Source organism: Oncorhynchus gorbuscha, unplaced genomic scaffold, assembly GCF_021184085.1.
Source record: "Oncorhynchus gorbuscha isolate QuinsamMale2020 ecotype Even-year unplaced genomic scaffold, OgorEven_v1.0 Un_scaffold_3501, whole genome shotgun sequence".
Classification (NCBI taxonomy): domain Eukaryota; kingdom Metazoa; phylum Chordata; class Actinopteri; order Salmoniformes; family Salmonidae; genus Oncorhynchus; species Oncorhynchus gorbuscha.
Window position 1 is genome coordinate 27,017 of NW_025747721.1, and position 20,858 is coordinate 47,874.

Sequence of the window (20,858 nt, forward strand, 5' to 3'; positions counted from 1 at the left end):
TCTATGTAATGTATCTGTATCTATGTAATGTATCTGTATCTATATATTGTATCTGTATCTGTGTAATGTATCTGTATCTATGTAATGTATCTGTATCTATGTAATGTGTCTGTATCTGTATCTATGTAATGTATCTGTATCTATGTAATGTATCTGTATCTATGTAATGTATATATGTAATGTATCTGTATCTATGTAATGTATCTGTATCTATGTAATGTATCTGTATCTGTATATATGTAATGTATCTATGTAATGTATCTATGTAATGTATCTATGTAATGTATCTGTATATATGTAATGTATCTATGTAATGTATCTGTATCTATGTAATGTATCTGTATCTAAGTAATGTATCTGTATCTATGTAATGTGTCTGTATCTGTATCTATGTAATGTATCTGTATATATGTAATGTATCTGTATCTATGTAATGTATCTGTATCTGTATCTGTATCTATGTAATGTATATATGTAATGTATCTGTATCTAAGTAATGTATCTGTATCTATGTAATGTATATATGTAATGTATCTGTATATATGTAATGTATCTGTATCTATGTAATGTGTCTGTATCTGTATCTATGTAATGTATCTGTATATATGTAATGTATCTGTATCTATGTAATGTGTCTGTATCTGTATCTATATAATGTATCTGTATCTATGTAATGTATCTGTATCTATGTAATGTTTCTGTATCTGTATCTATGTAATGTATCTGTATCTATGTAATGTATCTGTATATATGTAATGTATCTGTGTCTATGTAATGTGTCTGTATCTATGTAATGTGTCTGTATCTATGTAATGTATCTGTATCTGTATCGATGTAATGTATCTGTCTCTGTATCTATGTAATGTATCTGTATCTATGTAATGTATCTGTATCTAAGTAATGTATCTGTATCTATGTAATGTATATATGTAATGTATCTGTATATATGTAATGTATCTGTATCTATGTAATGTATCTGTATCTATGTAATGTGTATATGTAATGTATCTATATCTATGTAATGTATCTATGTAATGTATCTGTATCTATGTAATGTATATATGTAATGTATATATGTAATGTGTCTGTATCTGTATCTATGTAATGTATCTATGTAATGTGTCTGTATCTATGTAATGTATCTGTATCTGTATCTGTATCTATGTAATGTATATATGTAATGTATCTGTATCTATGTAATGTATCTGTATCTATGTAATGTATATATGTAATGTATCTGTATCTATGTAATGTATATATGTAATGTATCTGTATCTATGTAATGTATCTGTATCTATGTAATGTATCTGTATCTATGTAATGTATATATGTAATGTATCTGTATATATGTAATGTATCTGTATCTATGTAATGTGTCTGTATCTGTATCTATGTAATGTATCTGTATCTATGTAATGTATCTGTATCTATGTAATGTATCTGTATCTATGTAATGTTTCTGTATCTGTATCTATGTAATGTATCTGTATCTATGTAATGTATCTGTATATATGTAATGTATCTGTATCTATGTAATGTGTCTGTATCTATGTAATGTGTCTGTATCTATGTAATGTGTCTGTATCTATGTAATGTATATATGTAATGTATCTGTATCTATGTAATGTGTCTGTATCTGTATCTATGTAATGTATCTGTATCTATGTAATGTATCTGTATCTATGTAATGTATCTGTATCTATGTAATGTGTCTGTATCTGTATCTATGTAATGTGTCTGTATCTGTATCTATGTAATGTGTCTGTATCTGTATCTATGTAATGTATCTGTATCTATGTAATGTATCTGTATCTATGTAATATGTCTGTATCTGTATCTATGTAATGTGTCTGTATCTGTATCTATGTAATGTGTCTGTATCTGTATCTATGTAATGTATCTGTATCTATGTAATGTATCTGTATCTATGTAATATGTCTGTATCTGTATCTATGTAATGTATCTGTATCTATGTAATGTATCTGTATCTATGTATTGTATCTGTATCTATGTAATGTATCTGTATCTGTGTAATGTATCTGTATATATGTAATGTATCTGTATCTATGTAATGTGTCTGTATCTGTATCTATGTAATGTATCTGTATCTATGTAATGTATCTGTATCTATGTAATGTATATATGTAATGTATCTGTATCTATGTCATGTATCTGTATCTATGTCATGTATCTATGTAATGTATCTGTATCTATGTAATGTATCTGTATCTGTATCGATGTAATGTATCTGTCTCTGTATCTATGTAATGTATCTGTATCTATGTAATGTATATATGTAATGTATCTGTATCTATGTAATGTATCTGTATCTATGTAATGTATCTGTATCTATGTAATGTGTATATGTAATGTATCTATATCTATGTAATGTATCTATGTAATGTATCTGTATCTATGTAATGTATCTGTATCTATGTAATGTATATATGTAATGTATCTGTATCTATGTAATGTATATATGTAATGTATCTGTATCTATGTAATGTATATATGTAATGTATCTGTATCTGTATCTGTATCTATGTAATGTATATATGTAATGTATCTGTATCTATGTAATGTATCTGTGTCTATGTAATGTATATATGTAATGTATATATGTAATGTGTCTGTATCTGTATCTATGTAATGTATCTATGTAATGTGTCTGTATCTATGTAATGTATCTGTATCTGTATCTGTATCTATGTAATGTATATATGTAATGTATCTGTATCTATGTAATGTATATATGTAATGTATCTGTATCTATGTAATGTATATATGTAATGTATCTGTATCTATGTAATGTATCTGTATCTATGTAATGTATCTGTATCTATGTAATGTATATATGTAATGTATATGTATATATGTAATGTATCTGTATCTATGTAATGTGTCTGTATCTGTATCTATGTAATGTATCTGTATATATGTAATGTATCTGTATCTATGTAATGTGTCTGTATCTGTATCTATGTAATGTATCTGTATCTATGTAATGTATCTGTATCTATGTAATGTTTCTGTATCTGTATCTATGTAATGTATCTGTATCTATGTAATGTATCTGTATCTATGTAATGTATCTGTATCTATGTAATGTGTCTGTATCTATGTAATGTGTCTGTATCTATGTAATGTATATATGTAATGTATCTGTATCTATGTAATGTGTCTGTATCTGTATCTATGTAATGTGTCTGTATCTGTATCTATGTAATGTATCTGTATCTATGTAATGTGTCTGTATCTATGTAATGTGTCTGTATCTGTATCTGTATCTATGTAATGTGTCTGTATCTGTATCTATGTAATGTATCTGTATCTATGTAATGTATCTGTATCTATGTAATGTGTCTGTATCTGTATCTATATAATGTGTCTGTATCTGTATCTATGTAATGTGTCTGTATTTGTATCTATGTAATGTATCTGTATCTATGTAATGTGTCTGTATCTGTATCTATGTAATGTGTCTGTATCTGTATCTATGTAATGTATCTGTATCTATGTAATGTATCTGTATCTATGTATTGTATCTGTATCTATGTAATGTGTCTGTATCTGTATCTATGTAATGTATCTGTATCTATGTAATGTATCTGTATCTATGTAATGTGTCTGTATCTGTATCTATGTAATGTATCTGTATCTGTATCTATGTAATGTATCTGTATCTATGTAATGTGTCTGTATCTGTATCTATGTAATGTATCTGTATCTATGTAATGTATCTGTATCTATGTAATGTGTCTGTATCTATGTAATGTATCTATGTAATGTATCTGTATCTATGTAATGTATCTGTATATATGTAATGTATCTGTATCTATGTAATGTGTCTGTATCTATGTAATGTGTCTGTATCTATGTAATGTGTCTGTATCTATGTAATGTATATATGTAATGTATCTGTATCTATGTAATGTGTCTGTATCTGTATCTATGTAATGTATCTGTATCTATGTAATGTGTCTGTATCTGTATCTATGTAATGTATCTGTATCTATGTAATGTATCTGTATCTATGTAATGTATCTGTATCTATGTAATGTATCTGTATCTATGTAATGTGTCTGTATCTGTATCTATGTAATGTGTCTGTATCTGTATCTATGTAATGTGTCTGTATCTGTATCTATGTAATGTATCTGTATCTATGTAATGTATCTGTATCTATGTAATATGTCTGTATCTGTATCTATGTAATGTGTCTGTATCTGTATCTATGTAATGTGTCTGTATCTGTATCTATGTAATGTATCTGTATCTATGTAATGTATCTGTATCTATGTAATATGTCTGTATCTGTATCTATGTAATGTATCTGTATCTATGTAATGTATCTGTATCTATGTATTGTATCTGTATCTATGTAATGTATCTGTATCTGTGTAATGTATCTGTATATATGTAATGTATCTGTATCTATGTAATGTGTCTGTATCTGTATCTATGTAATGTATCTGTATCTATGTAATGTATCTGTATCTATGTAATGTATATATGTAATGTATCTGTATCTATGTCATGTATCTGTATCTATGTCATGTATCTATGTAATGTATCTGTATCTATGTAATGTATCTGTATCTGTATCGATGTAATGTATCTGTCTCTGTATCTATGTAATGTATCTGTATCTATGTAATGTATATATGTAATGTATCTGTATCTATGTAATGTATCTGTATCTATGTAATGTATCTGTATCTATGTAATGTGTATATGTAATGTATCTATATCTATGTAATGTATCTATGTAATGTATCTGTATCTATGTAATGTATCTGTATCTATGTAATGTATATATGTAATGTATCTGTATCTATGTAATGTATATATGTAATGTATCTGTATCTATGTAATGTATCTGTGTCTATGTAATGTATATATGTAATGTATATATGTAATGTGTCTGTATCTGTATCTATGTAATGTATCTATGTAATGTGTCTGTATCTATGTAATGTATCTGTATCTGTATCTGTATCTATGTAATGTATATATGTAATGTATCTGTATCTATGTAATGTATCTGTATCTATGTAATGTATATATGTAATGTATCTGTATCTATGTAATGTATATATGTAATGTATCTGTATCTATGTAATGTATCTGTATCTATGTAATGTATCTGTATCTATGTAATGTATATATGTAATGTATCTGTATATATGTAATGTATCTGTATCTATGTAATGTGTCTGTATCTGTATCTATGTAATGTATCTGTATATATGTAATGTATCTGTATCTATGTAATGTGTCTGTATCTGTATCTATGTAATGTATCTGTATCTATGTAATGTATCTGTATCTATGTAATGTTTCTGTATCTGTATCTATGTAATGTATCTGTATCTATGTAATGTATCTGTATCTATGTAATGTATCTGTATCTATGTAATGTGTCTGTATCTATGTAATGTGTCTGTATCTATGTAATGTATATATGTAATGTATCTGTATCTATGTAATGTGTCTGTATCTGTATCTATGTAATGTGTCTGTATCTGTATCTATGTAATGTATCTGTATCTATGTAATGTGTCTGTATCTATGTAATGTGTCTGTATCTGTATCTGTATCTATGTAATGTGTCTGTATCTGTATCTATGTAATGTATCTGTATCTATGTAATGTATCTGTATCTATGTAATGTGTCTGTATCTGTATCTATATAATGTGTCTGTATCTGTATCTATGTAATGTGTCTGTATTTGTATCTATGTAATGTATCTGTATCTATGTAATGTGTCTGTATCTGTATCTATGTAATGTGTCTGTATCTGTATCTATGTAATGTATCTGTATCTATGTAATGTATCTGTATCTATGTATTGTATCTGTATCTATGTAATGTATCTGTATCTATGTAATGTGTCTGTATCTGTATCTATGTAATGTATCTGTATCTATGTAATGTATCTGTATCTATGTAATGTGTCTGTATCTATGTAATGTATCTATGTAATGTATCTGTATCTATGTAATGTATCTGTATATATGTAATGTATCTGTATCTATGTAATGTGTCTGTATCTATGTAATGTGTCTGTATCTATGTAATGTGTCTGTATCTATGTAATGTATATATGTAATGTATCTGTATCTATGTAATGTGTCTGTATCTGTATCTATGTAATGTATCTGTATCTATGTAATGTATCTGTATCTATGTAATGTATCTGTATCTATGTAATGTGTCTGTATCTGTATCTATGTAATGTGTCTGTATCTGTATCTATGTAATGTGTCTGTATCTGTATCTATGTAATGTATCTGTATCTATGTAATGTATCTGTATCTATGTAATATGTCTGTATCTGTATCTATGTAATGTGTCTGTATCTGTATCTATGTAATGTGTCTGTATCTGTATCTATGTAATGTATCTGTATCTATGTAATGTATCTGTATCTATGTAATATGTCTGTATCTGTATCTATGTAATGTATCTGTATCTATGTAATGTATCTGTATCTATGTATTGTATCTGTATCTATGTAATGTATCTGTATCTGTGTAATGTATCTGTATATATGTAATGTATCTGTATCTATGTAATGTGTCTGTATCTGTATCTATGTAATGTATCTGTATCTATGTAATGTATCTGTATCTATGTAATGTATATATGTAATGTATCTGTATCTATGTCATGTATCTGTATCTATGTCATGTATCTATGTAATGTATCTGTATCTATGTAATGTATCTGTATCTGTATCGATGTAATGTATCTGTCTCTGTATCTATGTAATGTATCTGTATCTATGTAATGTATATATGTAATGTATCTGTATCTATGTAATGTATCTGTATCTATGTAATGTATCTGTATCTATGTAATGTGTATATGTAATGTATCTATATCTATGTAATGTATCTATGTAATGTATCTGTATCTATGTAATGTGTCTGTATCTATGTAATGTGTCTGTATCTATGTAATGTATATATGTAATGTATCTGTATCTATGTAATGTGTCTGTATCTGTATCTATGTAATGTGTCTGTATCTGTATCTATGTAATGTATCTGTATCTATGTAATGTGTCTGTATCTATGTAATGTGTCTGTATCTGTATCTGTATCTATGTAATGTGTCTGTATCTGTATCTATGTAATGTATCTGTATCTATGTAATGTATCTGTATCTATGTAATGTGTCTGTATCTGTATCTATATAATGTGTCTGTATCTGTATCTATGTAATGTGTCTGTATTTGTATCTATGTAATGTATCTGTATCTATGTAATGTGTCTGTATCTGTATCTATGTAATGTGTCTGTATTTGTATCTATGTAATGTATCTGTATCTATGTAATGTGTCTGTATCTGTATCTATGTAATGTATCTGTATCTATGTAATGTATCTGTATCTATGTATTGTATCTGTATCTATGTAATGTATCTGTATCTATGTAATGTGTCTGTATCTGTATCTATGTAATGTATCTGTATCTATGTAATGTATCTGTATCTATGTAATGTGTCTGTATCTATGTAATGTATATATGTAATGTATCTGTATCTATGTAATGTATCTGTATCTATGTAATGTATCTGTATCTGTATCTATGTAATGTATATATGTAATGTATCTGTATATATGTAATGTATCTATGTAATGTATCTGTATCTATGTAATGTATCTATGTAATGTATCTGTATCCATGTAATGTATCTGTATCTGTATCTATGTAATGTATCTGTATCTGTATCTATGTATTGTATCTGTATCTATGTAATGTATCTGTATCTATGTAATGTGTCTGTATCTGTATCTATGTAATGTATCTGTATCTATGTAATGTATCTGTATCTATGTAATGTATCTGTATCTATGTAATGTATCTGTAACAGGCAGTGAGTTCTCTTAATGTCCAGATCCTGACCAGTATTAACAGGCAGTGGGTTCTCTTAATGTCCTGATCCTGACCAGTATTAACAGGCAGTGGGTTCTCTTAATGTCCTGATCCTGACCAGTATTAACAGGCAGTGGGTTCTCTTAATGTCCTGATCCTGACCAGTATTAACAGGCAGTGGGTTCTCTTAATGTCCTGATCCAGACCAGTATTAACAGGCAGTGGGTTCTCTTAATGTCCTGATCCTGACCAGTATTAACAGGCAGTGAGAGTAGTACAGTAACCAGGGAAGATAAACTGGAACAATGGATACTTTCATCTGGCCTCGCTCTCAGGTTGACCGCTAACGGAAAATAGGCAAATCAGTCTGCTGCCCTTCAACCTGCTGCCTCACTGCACTGAGTGTTCCACTGTTTAGGACGATCTTAACATTAGGTCTATGATTGGGTGAGGACGATCTTAACATTAGGTCTATGATTGGGTGAGGACGATCTTAACATTAGGTCTATGATTGGGTGAGGACTATGATTGGGTTAGGACTATTTTAACACTAGGTCTATGCTTGGGTTAGGATTAGGTTAACATTAGGTCTATGCTTGGGTTAGGATTAGGTTAACATTAGGTCTATGCTTGGGTTAGGATTAGGTTAACATTAGGTCTATGCTTGGGTTAGGATTAGGTTAACATTAGGTCTATGCTTGGGTTAGGATTAGGTTAACATTAGGTCTATGCTTTCGTTAGGATTAGGTTAACATTAGGTCTATGCTTGGGTTAGGATTAGGTTAACATTAGGTCTATGCTTTCGTTAGGATTAGGTTAACATTAGGTCTATGCTTTCGTTAGGATTAGGTTAACATTAGGTCTATGCTTGGGTTAGGATTAGGTTAACATTAGGTCTATGATTGGGTTAGGATTAGGTTAACATTAGGTCTATGCTTGGGTTAGGATTAGGTTATCTCTGCTCATTGTTCTCATCTGTGCTGACTGCTGTCCTGCTTGGTGGGGTGTGGGTAGGACCGGGTCAGGATGGAGCCGGCGGTGGAGTCCCAGCAGGACCAGGGGACAGAGGGGAATCTGGGGACAGGGTGCAGGCACAGAGAGATGGCCCTGAAGTGGTTCATGGAGACTCAAGCTCCTCTCATCCTCCATGAGGGAAATTTCCCCTCCTGGTTCGAAGGATTCATCACCAGAAGGTAAGTACTTCTACATACAGGTCTATTGAGAGATTGATTGGCAAATCATGGCTGTTTTATGCAGTGCAGTGGAGTGTAGTGGAGTGCATGCCAGCACGACGCTGTTTTTAGGGTGGTGACTCACAGTATGATTCCTTTTCCAGCAACTGGAAGGATTTATGATGTATATTTTAATTTGGGATCACGAACTTTGAACTCTATTAAATGAGCCAAGGTGCGGTTCATTTCCTTTCCAGTGTTAACTTGAATTATTGCTACCTTATGATTGTGATTTTATTTAGTCATTGTGTTTGTGAGATGTAGATATTGATAATACCTCCCTATAACATATCAATAATACCTCCCATATCAATAATACCCCCCTATAACATATCAATAATACCTCCCATATCAATAATACCCCCCTATAACATATTGATAATACCTCCCTATAACATATCAATAATACCCCCCTATAACATATCAATAATACCCCCCTATAACATATCAATAATACCTCCCTATAACACATCAATAATACCTCCCTATAACATATCAATAATACCTCCCTATAACATATCAATAATACCCCCCTATAACATATCAATAATACCTCCCTATAACATATCAATAATACCTCCCTATAACATATCAATAATACCTCCCATATCAATAATACCCCCCTATAACATATCAATAATACCCCCTATAACATATTGATAATACCCCCTATAACATATCAATAATACCTCCCTATAACATATCAATAATACCCCTATAACATATCAATAATACCCCCCATATCAATAATACCCCCTATAACATATCAATAATACCCCCTATAACATATCAATAATACCTCCCTATAACATATCAATAATACCCCCTATAACATATCAATAATACCCCCATATCAATAATACCCCCTATAACATATCAATAATACCCCCTATAACATATCAATAATACCCCCTATAACATATCAATAATACCCCCATATCAATAATACCCCTATAACATATCAATAATACCTCCCTATAACATATCAATAATACCCCCCTATAACATATCAATAATACCCCCATATCAATAATACCCCTATAACATATCAATAATACCCCCCCTATAACATATCAATAATACCCCCTATAACATATCAATAATACCTCCCTATAACATATCAATAATACCCCCTATAACATATTGATAATACCCCCTATAACATATCAATAATACCTCCCTATAACATATTGATAATACCCCCTATAACATATCAATAATACCCCTATAACATATCAATAATATCTCCTATAACATATCAATAATACCCCCTATAACATATTGATAATACCCCTATAACATATCAATAATACCCCCTATAACATATCAATAATACCTCCCATATCAATAATACCTCCCATATCAATAATACCCCCTATAACATATCAATAATACCCCCTATAACATATTGATAATACCCCCTATAACATATCAATAATACCCCCTATAACATATCAATAATACCTCCCTATAACATATTGATAATACCTCCCTATAACATAGCAATAATACCCCCATATCAATAATACCTCCCTATAACATATCAATAATACCTCCCTATAACATATCAATAATACCCCCTATAACATATCAATAATACCTCCCTATAACATATCAATAATACCCCCATATCAATAGTACCCCCATATCAATAATACCCCCTATAACATATCAATAATACCTCCCTATAACATATCAATAATACCTCCCTATAACATATCAATAATACCCCCATATCAATAATACCCCCTATTAATAATACCCCCTATAACATATCAATAATACCTCCCTATAACATATAAATAATACCTCCCATATCAATAATACCTCCCATATCAATAATACCTCCCTATAACATATCAATAATACCTCCCATATCAATAATACCTCCCTATAACATATCAATAATACCTCCCTATAACATATCAATAATACCTCCCTATAACATATCAATAATACCCCCCATATCAATAATACCTCCCATATCAATAATACCTCCCTATAACATATCAATAATACCTCCCTATAACATATCAATAATACCCCCCATATCAATAATACCTCCCTATAACATATCAATAATACCCCCTATAACATATCAATAATACCCCCATATCAATAATACCTCCCATATCAATAATACCCCCTATAACATATTGATAATACCCCTATAACATATCAATAATACCCCCTATAACATATCAATAATACCTCCCATATCAATAATACATCCCTATAACATATCAATAATACCCCCTATAACATATCAATAATACCTCCCATATCAATAATACCCCCATATCAATAATACCTCCCATATCAAAAATACCTCCCTATAACATATCAATAATACCTCCCATATCAATAATACATCCCTATAACATATCAATAATACCTCCCATATCAATAATACCTCCCTATAACATATCAATAATACCTCCTATATCAATAATACCTCCCTATAACATATCAATAATACCCCCTATAACATATCAATAATACCCCCCTATAACATATCAATAATACCCCCCTATAACATATCAATAATACCTCCCTATAACATATCAATAATACCTCCCTATAACATATCAATAATACCTCCCTATAACATATCAATAATACCTCCCTATAACATATCAATAATACCTCCTATATCAATAATACCTCCTATAACATATCAATAATACCTCCCTATAACATATCAATAATACCTCCTTATAACATATCAATAATACCCCCATATCAATAACACCCCCTATAACATATCAATAATACCCCCTATAACATATCAATAATACCCCCTATAACATATCAATAATACCCCCTATAACATATCAATAATACCTCCCTATAACATATCAATAATACCCCCTATAACATATCAATAATACCCCCTATAACATATTGATAATACCCCCTATAACATATTGATAATACCCCCTATAACATATCAATAATACCCCCCTATAACATATTGATAATACCCCTATAACATATCAATAATACCTCCCTATAACATATCAATAATATCTCCCATATCAATGATACCTCCCTATAACATATCAATAATACCTCCCATATCAATAATACCTCCCTATAACATATCAATAATACCCCCTATAACATATCAATAATATCTCCCATATCAATAATACCCCCCTATAACATATCAATAATACCTCCCATATCAATAATACCTCCCTATAACATATCAATAATACCCCCTATAACATATCAATAATATCTCCCATATCAATAATACCTCCCTATAACATATCAATAATACCCCCTATAACATATCAATAATACCCCCTATAACATATCAATAATACCTCCCATATCAATAATACCTCCCATATCAATAATACCTCCCATATCAATAATACCCCCATATCAATAATACCTCCCATATCAATAATACCCCCATATCAACAATACCTCTCTATAACATATCAATAATACCTCCTTATAACATATCAATAATACCCCCTTATAACATATCAATAATACCCCCATATAAATAATACCCCCCTATAACATATCAATAATACCCCTATAACATATCAATAATACCCCCTATAACATATCAATAATACCTCCTATAACATATCAATAATACCCCCTATAACATATCAATAATACCTCCTATAACATATCAATAATACCTCCCTATAACATATCAATAATACCTCCCATATCAATAATACCCCCTATAACATATCAATAATACCCCCATATCAATAATACCCCCTATAACATATCAATAATACCCCCATATCAATAATACCCCCTATAACATATCAATAATACCTCCCTATAACATATCAATAATACCCCCTTATAACATATCAATAATACCCCCTATAACATATCAATAATACCCCCTATAACATATCAATAATACCTCCTATAACATATCAATAATACCCCCATATCAATAATACCTCCTTATAACATATCAATAATACCTCCCTATAACATATCAATAATACCTCCTATATCAATAATACCTCCCTATAACATATCAATAATACCCCTATAACATATCAATAATACCTCCCTATAACATATCAATAATACCCCCTATAACATATCAATAATACCCCCTATAACATATCAATAATACCTCCCTATAACATATTAATAATACCTCCCTATAACATATCAATAATACCCCCTATAACATATCAATAATACCCCCTATAACATATCAATAATACCTCCTATAACATATCAATAATACCTCCCTATAACATATCAATAATACCTCCTATATCAATAATACCTCCCTATAACATATCAATAATACCCCCTATAACATATCAATAATACCTCCCTATAACATATCAATAATACCTCCTATATCAATAATACCTCCCTATAACATATCAATAATACCCCTATAACATATCAATAATACCTCCCTATAACATATCAATAATACCCCCTATAACATATCAATAATACCCCCTATAACATATCAATAATACCTCCCTATAACATATCAATAATACCCCCTATAACATATCAATAATACCCCCTATAACATATCAATAATACCTCCCTATAACATATCAATAATACCCCCTATAACATATCAATAATACCCCCTATAACATATCAATAATACCTCCCTATAACATATCAATAATACCTCCCATATCAATAATACCCCCTATAACATATCAATAATACCCCCATATCAATAATACCCCCTATAACATATCAATAATACCTCCTATATCAATAATACCTCCTATAACATATCAATAATACCCCCTATAACATATCAATAATACCCCCTCCCTATAACATATCAATAATACCCCCTATAACATATCAATAATACCCCCTATAACATATCAATAATACCCCCTATAACATATCAATAATACCCCCTTATAACATATCAATAATACCCCCATATCAATAATACCCCCTATAACATATCAATAATACCTCCCATATCAATAATACCCCCTATAACATATCAATAATACCCCCATATCAATAATACCCCCCTATAACATATCAATAATACCTCCCTATAACATATCAATAATACCCCCTATAACATATCAATAATACCTCCCATATCAATAATAACTCCCTATAACATATCAATAATACCCCCATATCAATAATACCTCCCTATAACATATCAATAATACCCCCTATAACATATCAATAATACCCCCTATAACATATCAATAATACCTCCCATATCAATAATACCCCCTATAACATATCAATAATACCCCCTATAACATATCAATAATACCTCCCTATAACATATCAATAATACCCCCTATAACATATCAATAATACCTCCCATATCAATAATACCTCCCTATAACATATCAATAATACCTCCCTATAACATATCAATAATACCCCCTATAACATATCAATAATACCCCCTATAACATATCAATAATACCTCCCATATCAATAATACCTCCCTATAACATATCAATAATACCTCCCATATCAATAATAACTCCCTATAACATATCAATAATACCCCCCTATAACATATCAATAATACCTTTATGAGGGTTGAGGGATATGTTTTGCATGGGTTTATATTGCTTTTTAATACTTTTTAATGCCTCTGTAGAGATGCGGAAGAGATGCTGAGAGACAAAGAACTGGGCTGTTTCCTGATCCGACTAAGTGACAAAGCCATGGGATACATCCTGTCATACAGGTTCGTTCTGGTTGTTGTTCTTCTATCGTAGATAACAGAGATAACAGGGTTCCCGAGTGGCACAGCGGTCTAAGGGACTGCACCTCAGTGCTAGTCACTACAGACCCTGGTTTGATACCGGGCTGTATCATAACAGGCCGTGATCGGGAGTCCCATAGGGCGGCACACAATTGGCTCAGCGTCGTCAGGGTTAGGGAGGGTTTGGCCGTCATTGTAAATAAGAATTTGTTATTTAAAAAACAGTGAAGATAACATAGATAACAGTGGAGATACCAGTGGAGATAACATAAATAACAGTGGAAATAACAGTGGAGATAAAATAGATAACAGCAGAGATATTTCTTTTTTATTTATTTATTTAACCTTTATTTATTTAACAGTGGAGATAACATAGAAAACAGTGGAAATAACAGTGGAGATAAAAATGGAGATAACAGAGGTACGAGTGGAGATAAAATAGATAACAGTGGAGACAACATATATAACAGCGGAGATAACATAGATAACGGCAGAGATAACAGTGGAGATAACATATATAACAGCGGAGATAACATAGATAACGGCAGAGATAACAGTGGAGATAACATATATAACAGCGGAGATAACATAGTTAACGGCGGAGATAACAGTGGAGATAACATAGTTAACAGCGGAGATAGCATAGTTAACAGCGGAGATAACATAGATAACGGCGGAGATAACAGTGGAGATAACATATATAACAGCGGAGATAGCATAGTTAACAGCGGAGATAACATAGATAACGGCAGAGATAACAGTGGAGATAACATATATAACAGCGGAGATAACATAGTTAACGGCGGAGATAACATAGATAACGACGGTGATAACAGTGGAGATAACATAGATAACAGTAAAGATAACAGCAGAGATATTTGTTTTTTATTTATTTATTTAACAGTGGAGATAAAATAGATAACAGTGGAGACAACAGTGGAGATAACATATATATATTAGTAGAGATAACAGTGGAGATAACATATATAACAGTGGAAATAACAAAGTTAACGGCGGAGATAACAGTGGAGATAACATATATGACAGCGGAGATAACATAGTTAATGGCGGAGATAACAGTGGAGATAACATATATAACAGCGGAGATAACATAGTTAACGGCGGAGATAAAAAATAGGTTAACGTGGAGATAACAGTGGAGATAACATAGAAAACAGTGGATATAACATACAAGTGGAGATGACATAGGTAACAGTGGAGACAACATATATATATATTGGTAGAGATAACAGTGGAGATAACATATATAACAGTGGAGATAAAGTGGTGATAACAGTGGAGATAGCATAGATAACAGTCAAGATAACATAGATAGCTGTGGAGATAACATATATGACAGCGGAGATAACATAGATAAGAGTGGAGATAACATTGGCGATAACATAGATAACAGTAGAGATAACAATGGAGAAGAAATATATAACAGTGGAGATAACATAGATAACAGTCAAGATAACATAGATAGCTGTGGAGATAACATAGATAACAGTGGAGATAATACATATAACAGTGCAGATAACATACAGTAGATAATAGTGGAGATAACATATATAAAATTGGAGATAACCGTGGAGATACCATAGATAACAGTAGAGATAACAATGGAGAAGAAATATATAACAGTGGAGATATCATAGATAAAAGTCAAGATAACATAGATAGCTGTGGAGATAACATATATAAAAGTGGAGATTACATACCAGTGGAGATAACAAAGATAACAGGAGATATAACAGCGGAGATAGCATAGATAATATTGGAGATAACAGTGGAGATAACATATATAAGAGTGGAGATAACATTGGCGATAACATAGATAACAGTGGAGATAACATATATAAGAGTGGAGATAGCATAGATACCAGTGGAGATAACATAGATAACAGCGGAGTTAACAGTGGAGATAGCATAGATAACAGTAGAGATAACATAGATACCAGTGGAGATAACATAGATACCAGTGGAGATAACATAGATAACAGCGGAGTTAACAGTGGAGATAGCATAGATAATAGTGGAGATAACAGTGGAGATAATACGTATAACAGTAGAGATAACATATATACCAGTAGAGATAACATATATACCATTGGAGATAACATAGATAACAGCGGAGTTAACAGTGGAGATAGCATAGATAATAGTGGAGATAACAGTGGAGATAATACGTATAACAGTGCAGATAACATAGATAACAGAGGAGATAACATACTGTAGGTAACTGTGGAAATAGCACGCCCGTGGAGATAACACAGATAACAGTGGAGATAACAATGGCGATAACATAGATAACAGCGGAGATAACAGTGGAGATAGCATAGATAATAGTGGAGATAACAGTGGACCACAGTATAATACAACATCATACCCCGGACTTACCAGTGTTATTATTGTCTTCCAGAGGCCGTGATCGATGCAGACACTTTGTGATCAACCAGAGTAAGTCAGGCCAGTTCATAGTGTCTGGAGACACAGAGGAGCATGAGACCCTGGGAGAACTGATAGAACACTACAAGACCAGCCCCATAGAGCCCTTCAGAGAGTACCTGACCTGTTCCTGTCTAGAGGTGAGGAGAGATTTTGTCTCTAGCCTGGCCCAGACCAGTTGTTTAACCCTTTAGAGAGTACCTGATCTGCTCCTGTCTAGAGGTGAGGAGAGACTGTCTCTAGCCTGGTCTATTTGTGCTGTCTTGCCAACTTCACAGATCTGAGACCAAGCTACACGATCTTTATGTTATCATTTGAATTCAAGAAGGTATTCAAGAAGACATTTTGTAAGATAGTGTGTGTCTAACTGGTTCAAGTAGGCCTCTTGTCAGTTATAATGGTAGTGTTCACAGAAAACAGTATATCAGTAAATACATCTGGGCAGTTATAATGGTGGTGTTCACAGAATACAGTATATCAGTAAATACATCTGGTCAGTTATAATGGTAGTGTTCACAGAATACAGTATATCAGTAAATACATCTGGTCAGTTATAATGGTAGTGTTCACAGTATACAGTATATCAGTAAATACATCTGGTCAGTTATAATGGTAGTGTTCACAGAATACAGTATATCAATAAATACATGGTCAGTTATAATGGTAGTGTTCACAGAATACAGTATATCAGTAAATACATGGTCAGTTATAATGGTAGTGTTCACAGAATACAGTATATCAGTAAATACATCTGGTCAGTTATAATGGTGGTGTGCACTGAATACAGTATATCAGTAAATACATCTGGTCAGTTATAATGGTGGTGTTCACAGAATACAGTATATCAGTAAATACATGGTGAGTTATAATGGTGGTGTTCACAGAAAACAGTATATCAGTAAATACATGGTCAGTTATAATGGTGGTGTTCACAGAATACAGTATATCAGTAAATACATCTGGTCAGTTATAATGGTAGTGTGCACAGAATACAGTATATCAGTAAATACATCTGGTCAGTTATAATAGTAGTGTTCACAGAATACAGTATATCAGTAAATACATCTGGTCAGTTATAATGGTGGTGTTCACAGAATACAGTATATCAGTAAATACATGGTCAGTTATAATGGTAGTGTTCACAGAATACATTATATCAGTAAATACATCTGGTCAGTTATAATGGTGGTGTTCACAGAATACAGTATATCAGTAAATACATGGTCAGTTATAATGGTAGTGTTCACAGAATACATTATATCAGTAAATACATCTGGTCAGTTATAATGGTAGTGTTCACAGAATACAGTATATCAGTAAATACATGGTCAGTTATAATGGTGGTGTGCACAGAATACAGTATATCAGTAAATACATGGTCAGTTATAATGGTGGTGTGCACTGAATACAGTATATCAGTAAATACATCTGGTCAGTTATAATGGTAGTGTTCACAGAATACAGTATATCAGTAAATACATCTGGTCAGTTATAATGGTGGTGTTCACAGAAAACAGTATATCAGTAAATACATGGTCAGTTATAATGGTGGTGTGCACAGAATACAGTATATCAGTAAATACATCTGGTCAGTTATAATAGCAGTGTTCACAGAATACAGTATATCAGTAAATACATCTGGTCAGTTATAATGGTAGTGTTCACAGAATACAGTATATCAGTAAATACATGGTCAGTTATAATGGTGGTGTTCACAGAATACAGTATATCAGTAAATACATCTGGTCAGTTATAATAGTAGTGTTCACAGAATACAGTATATCAGTAAATACATCTGGTCAGTTATAATGGTGGTGTGCACAGAATACAGTATATCAGTAAATACATCTGGTCAGTTATAATGGTAGTGTTCACAGAATACATTATATCAGTAAATACATCTGGTCAGTTATAATGGTGGTGTTCACAGAATACAGTATATCAGTAAATACATGGTGAGTTATAATGGTGGTGTTCACAGAAAACAGTATATCAGTAAATACATGGTCAGTTATAATGGTGGTGTGCACAGAATACAGTATATCAGTAAATACATCTGGTCAGTTATAATAGCAGTGTTCACAGAATACAGTATATCAGTAAATACATCTGGTCAGTTATAATGGTAGTGTTCACAGAATACATTATATCAGTAAATACATCTGGTCAGTTATAATGGTGGTGTTCACAGAATACAGTATATCAGTAAATACATGGTGAGTTATAATGGTGGTGTTCACAGAAAACAGTATATCAGTAAATACATGGTCAGTTATAATGGTGGTGTTCACAGAATACAGTATATCAGTAAATACATCTGGTCAGTTATAATGGTAGTGTGCACAGAATACAGTATATCAGTAAATACATCTGGTCAGTTATAATAGTAGTGTTCACAGAATACAGTATATCAGTAAATACATCTGGTCAGTTATAATGGTGGTGTTCACAGAATACAGTATATCAGTAAATACATGGTCAGTTATAATGGTAGTGTTCACAGAATACATTATATCAGTAAATACATCTGGTCAGTTATAATGGTGGTGTTCACAGAATACAGTATATCAGTAAATACATGGTCAGTTATAATGGTAGTGTTCACAGAATACATTATATCAGTAAATACATCTGGTCAGTTATAATGGTAGTGTTCACAGAATACAGTATATCAGTAAATACATGGTCAGTTATAATGGTGGTGTGCACAGAATACAGTATATCAGTAAATACATGGTCAGTTATAATGGTGGTGTGCACTGAATACAGTATATCAGTAAATACATCTGGTCAGTTATAATGGTAGTGTTCACAGAATACAGTATATCAGTAAATACATCTGGTCAGTTATAATGGTGGTGTTCACAGAATACAGTATATCAGTAAATACATGGTCAGTTATAATGGTGGTGTGCACAGAATACAGTATATCAGTAAATACATCTGGTCAGTTATAATGGTGGTGTGCACAGAATACAGTATATCAGTAAATACATGGTCAGTTATAATGGTGGTGTGCACAGAATACAGTATATCAGTAAATACATGGTCAGTTATAATGGTGGTGTTCACAGAATACAGTATATCAGTAAATACATCTGGTCAGTTATAATAGTAGTGTTCACAGAATACAGTATATCAGTAAATACATCTGGTCAGTTATAATGGTGGTGTGCACAGAATACAGTATATCAGTAAATACATCTGGTCAGTTATAATGGTAGTGTTCACAGAATACATTATATCAGTAAATACATCTGGTCAGTTATAATGGTGGTGTTCACAGAATACAGTATATCAGTAAATACATGGTGAGTTATAATGGTGGTGTTCACAGAAAACAGTATATCAGTAAATACATGGTCAGTTATAATGGTGGTGTGCACAGAATACAGTATATCAGTAAATACATCTGGTCAGTTATAATAGCAGTGTTCACAGAATACAGTATATCAGTAAATACATCTGGTCAGTTATAATGGTGGTGTGCACTGAATACAGTATATCAGTAAATACATCTGGTCAGTTATAATGGTGGTGTTCACAGAATACAGTATATCAGTAAA

At 31.6% G+C, this 20,858-nt stretch overlaps 1 protein-coding gene across 1 annotated transcript in view; it reads left to right on the forward strand.

The window, feature by feature from the left end:
* LOC124027706 (mucin-20-like) overlaps window positions 1-17,432 on the forward strand; it is a gene marked incomplete at its 3' end in the record, with an annotated part of 40,533 nt that extends 23,101 nt beyond the window's left edge. The window contains exons 2-4 of the mRNA XM_046340076.1: window positions 8,899-9,077; window positions 14,737-14,826; window positions 17,267-17,432. Coding sequence (XP_046196032.1) covers window positions 8,899-9,077; window positions 14,737-14,826; window positions 17,267-17,432 — 435 coding nt within the window. The remainder of the gene's footprint in view (window positions 1-8,898; window positions 9,078-14,736; window positions 14,827-17,266) is intronic.
* Between the last annotated feature and the right edge of the window lie 3,426 nt (window positions 17,433-20,858).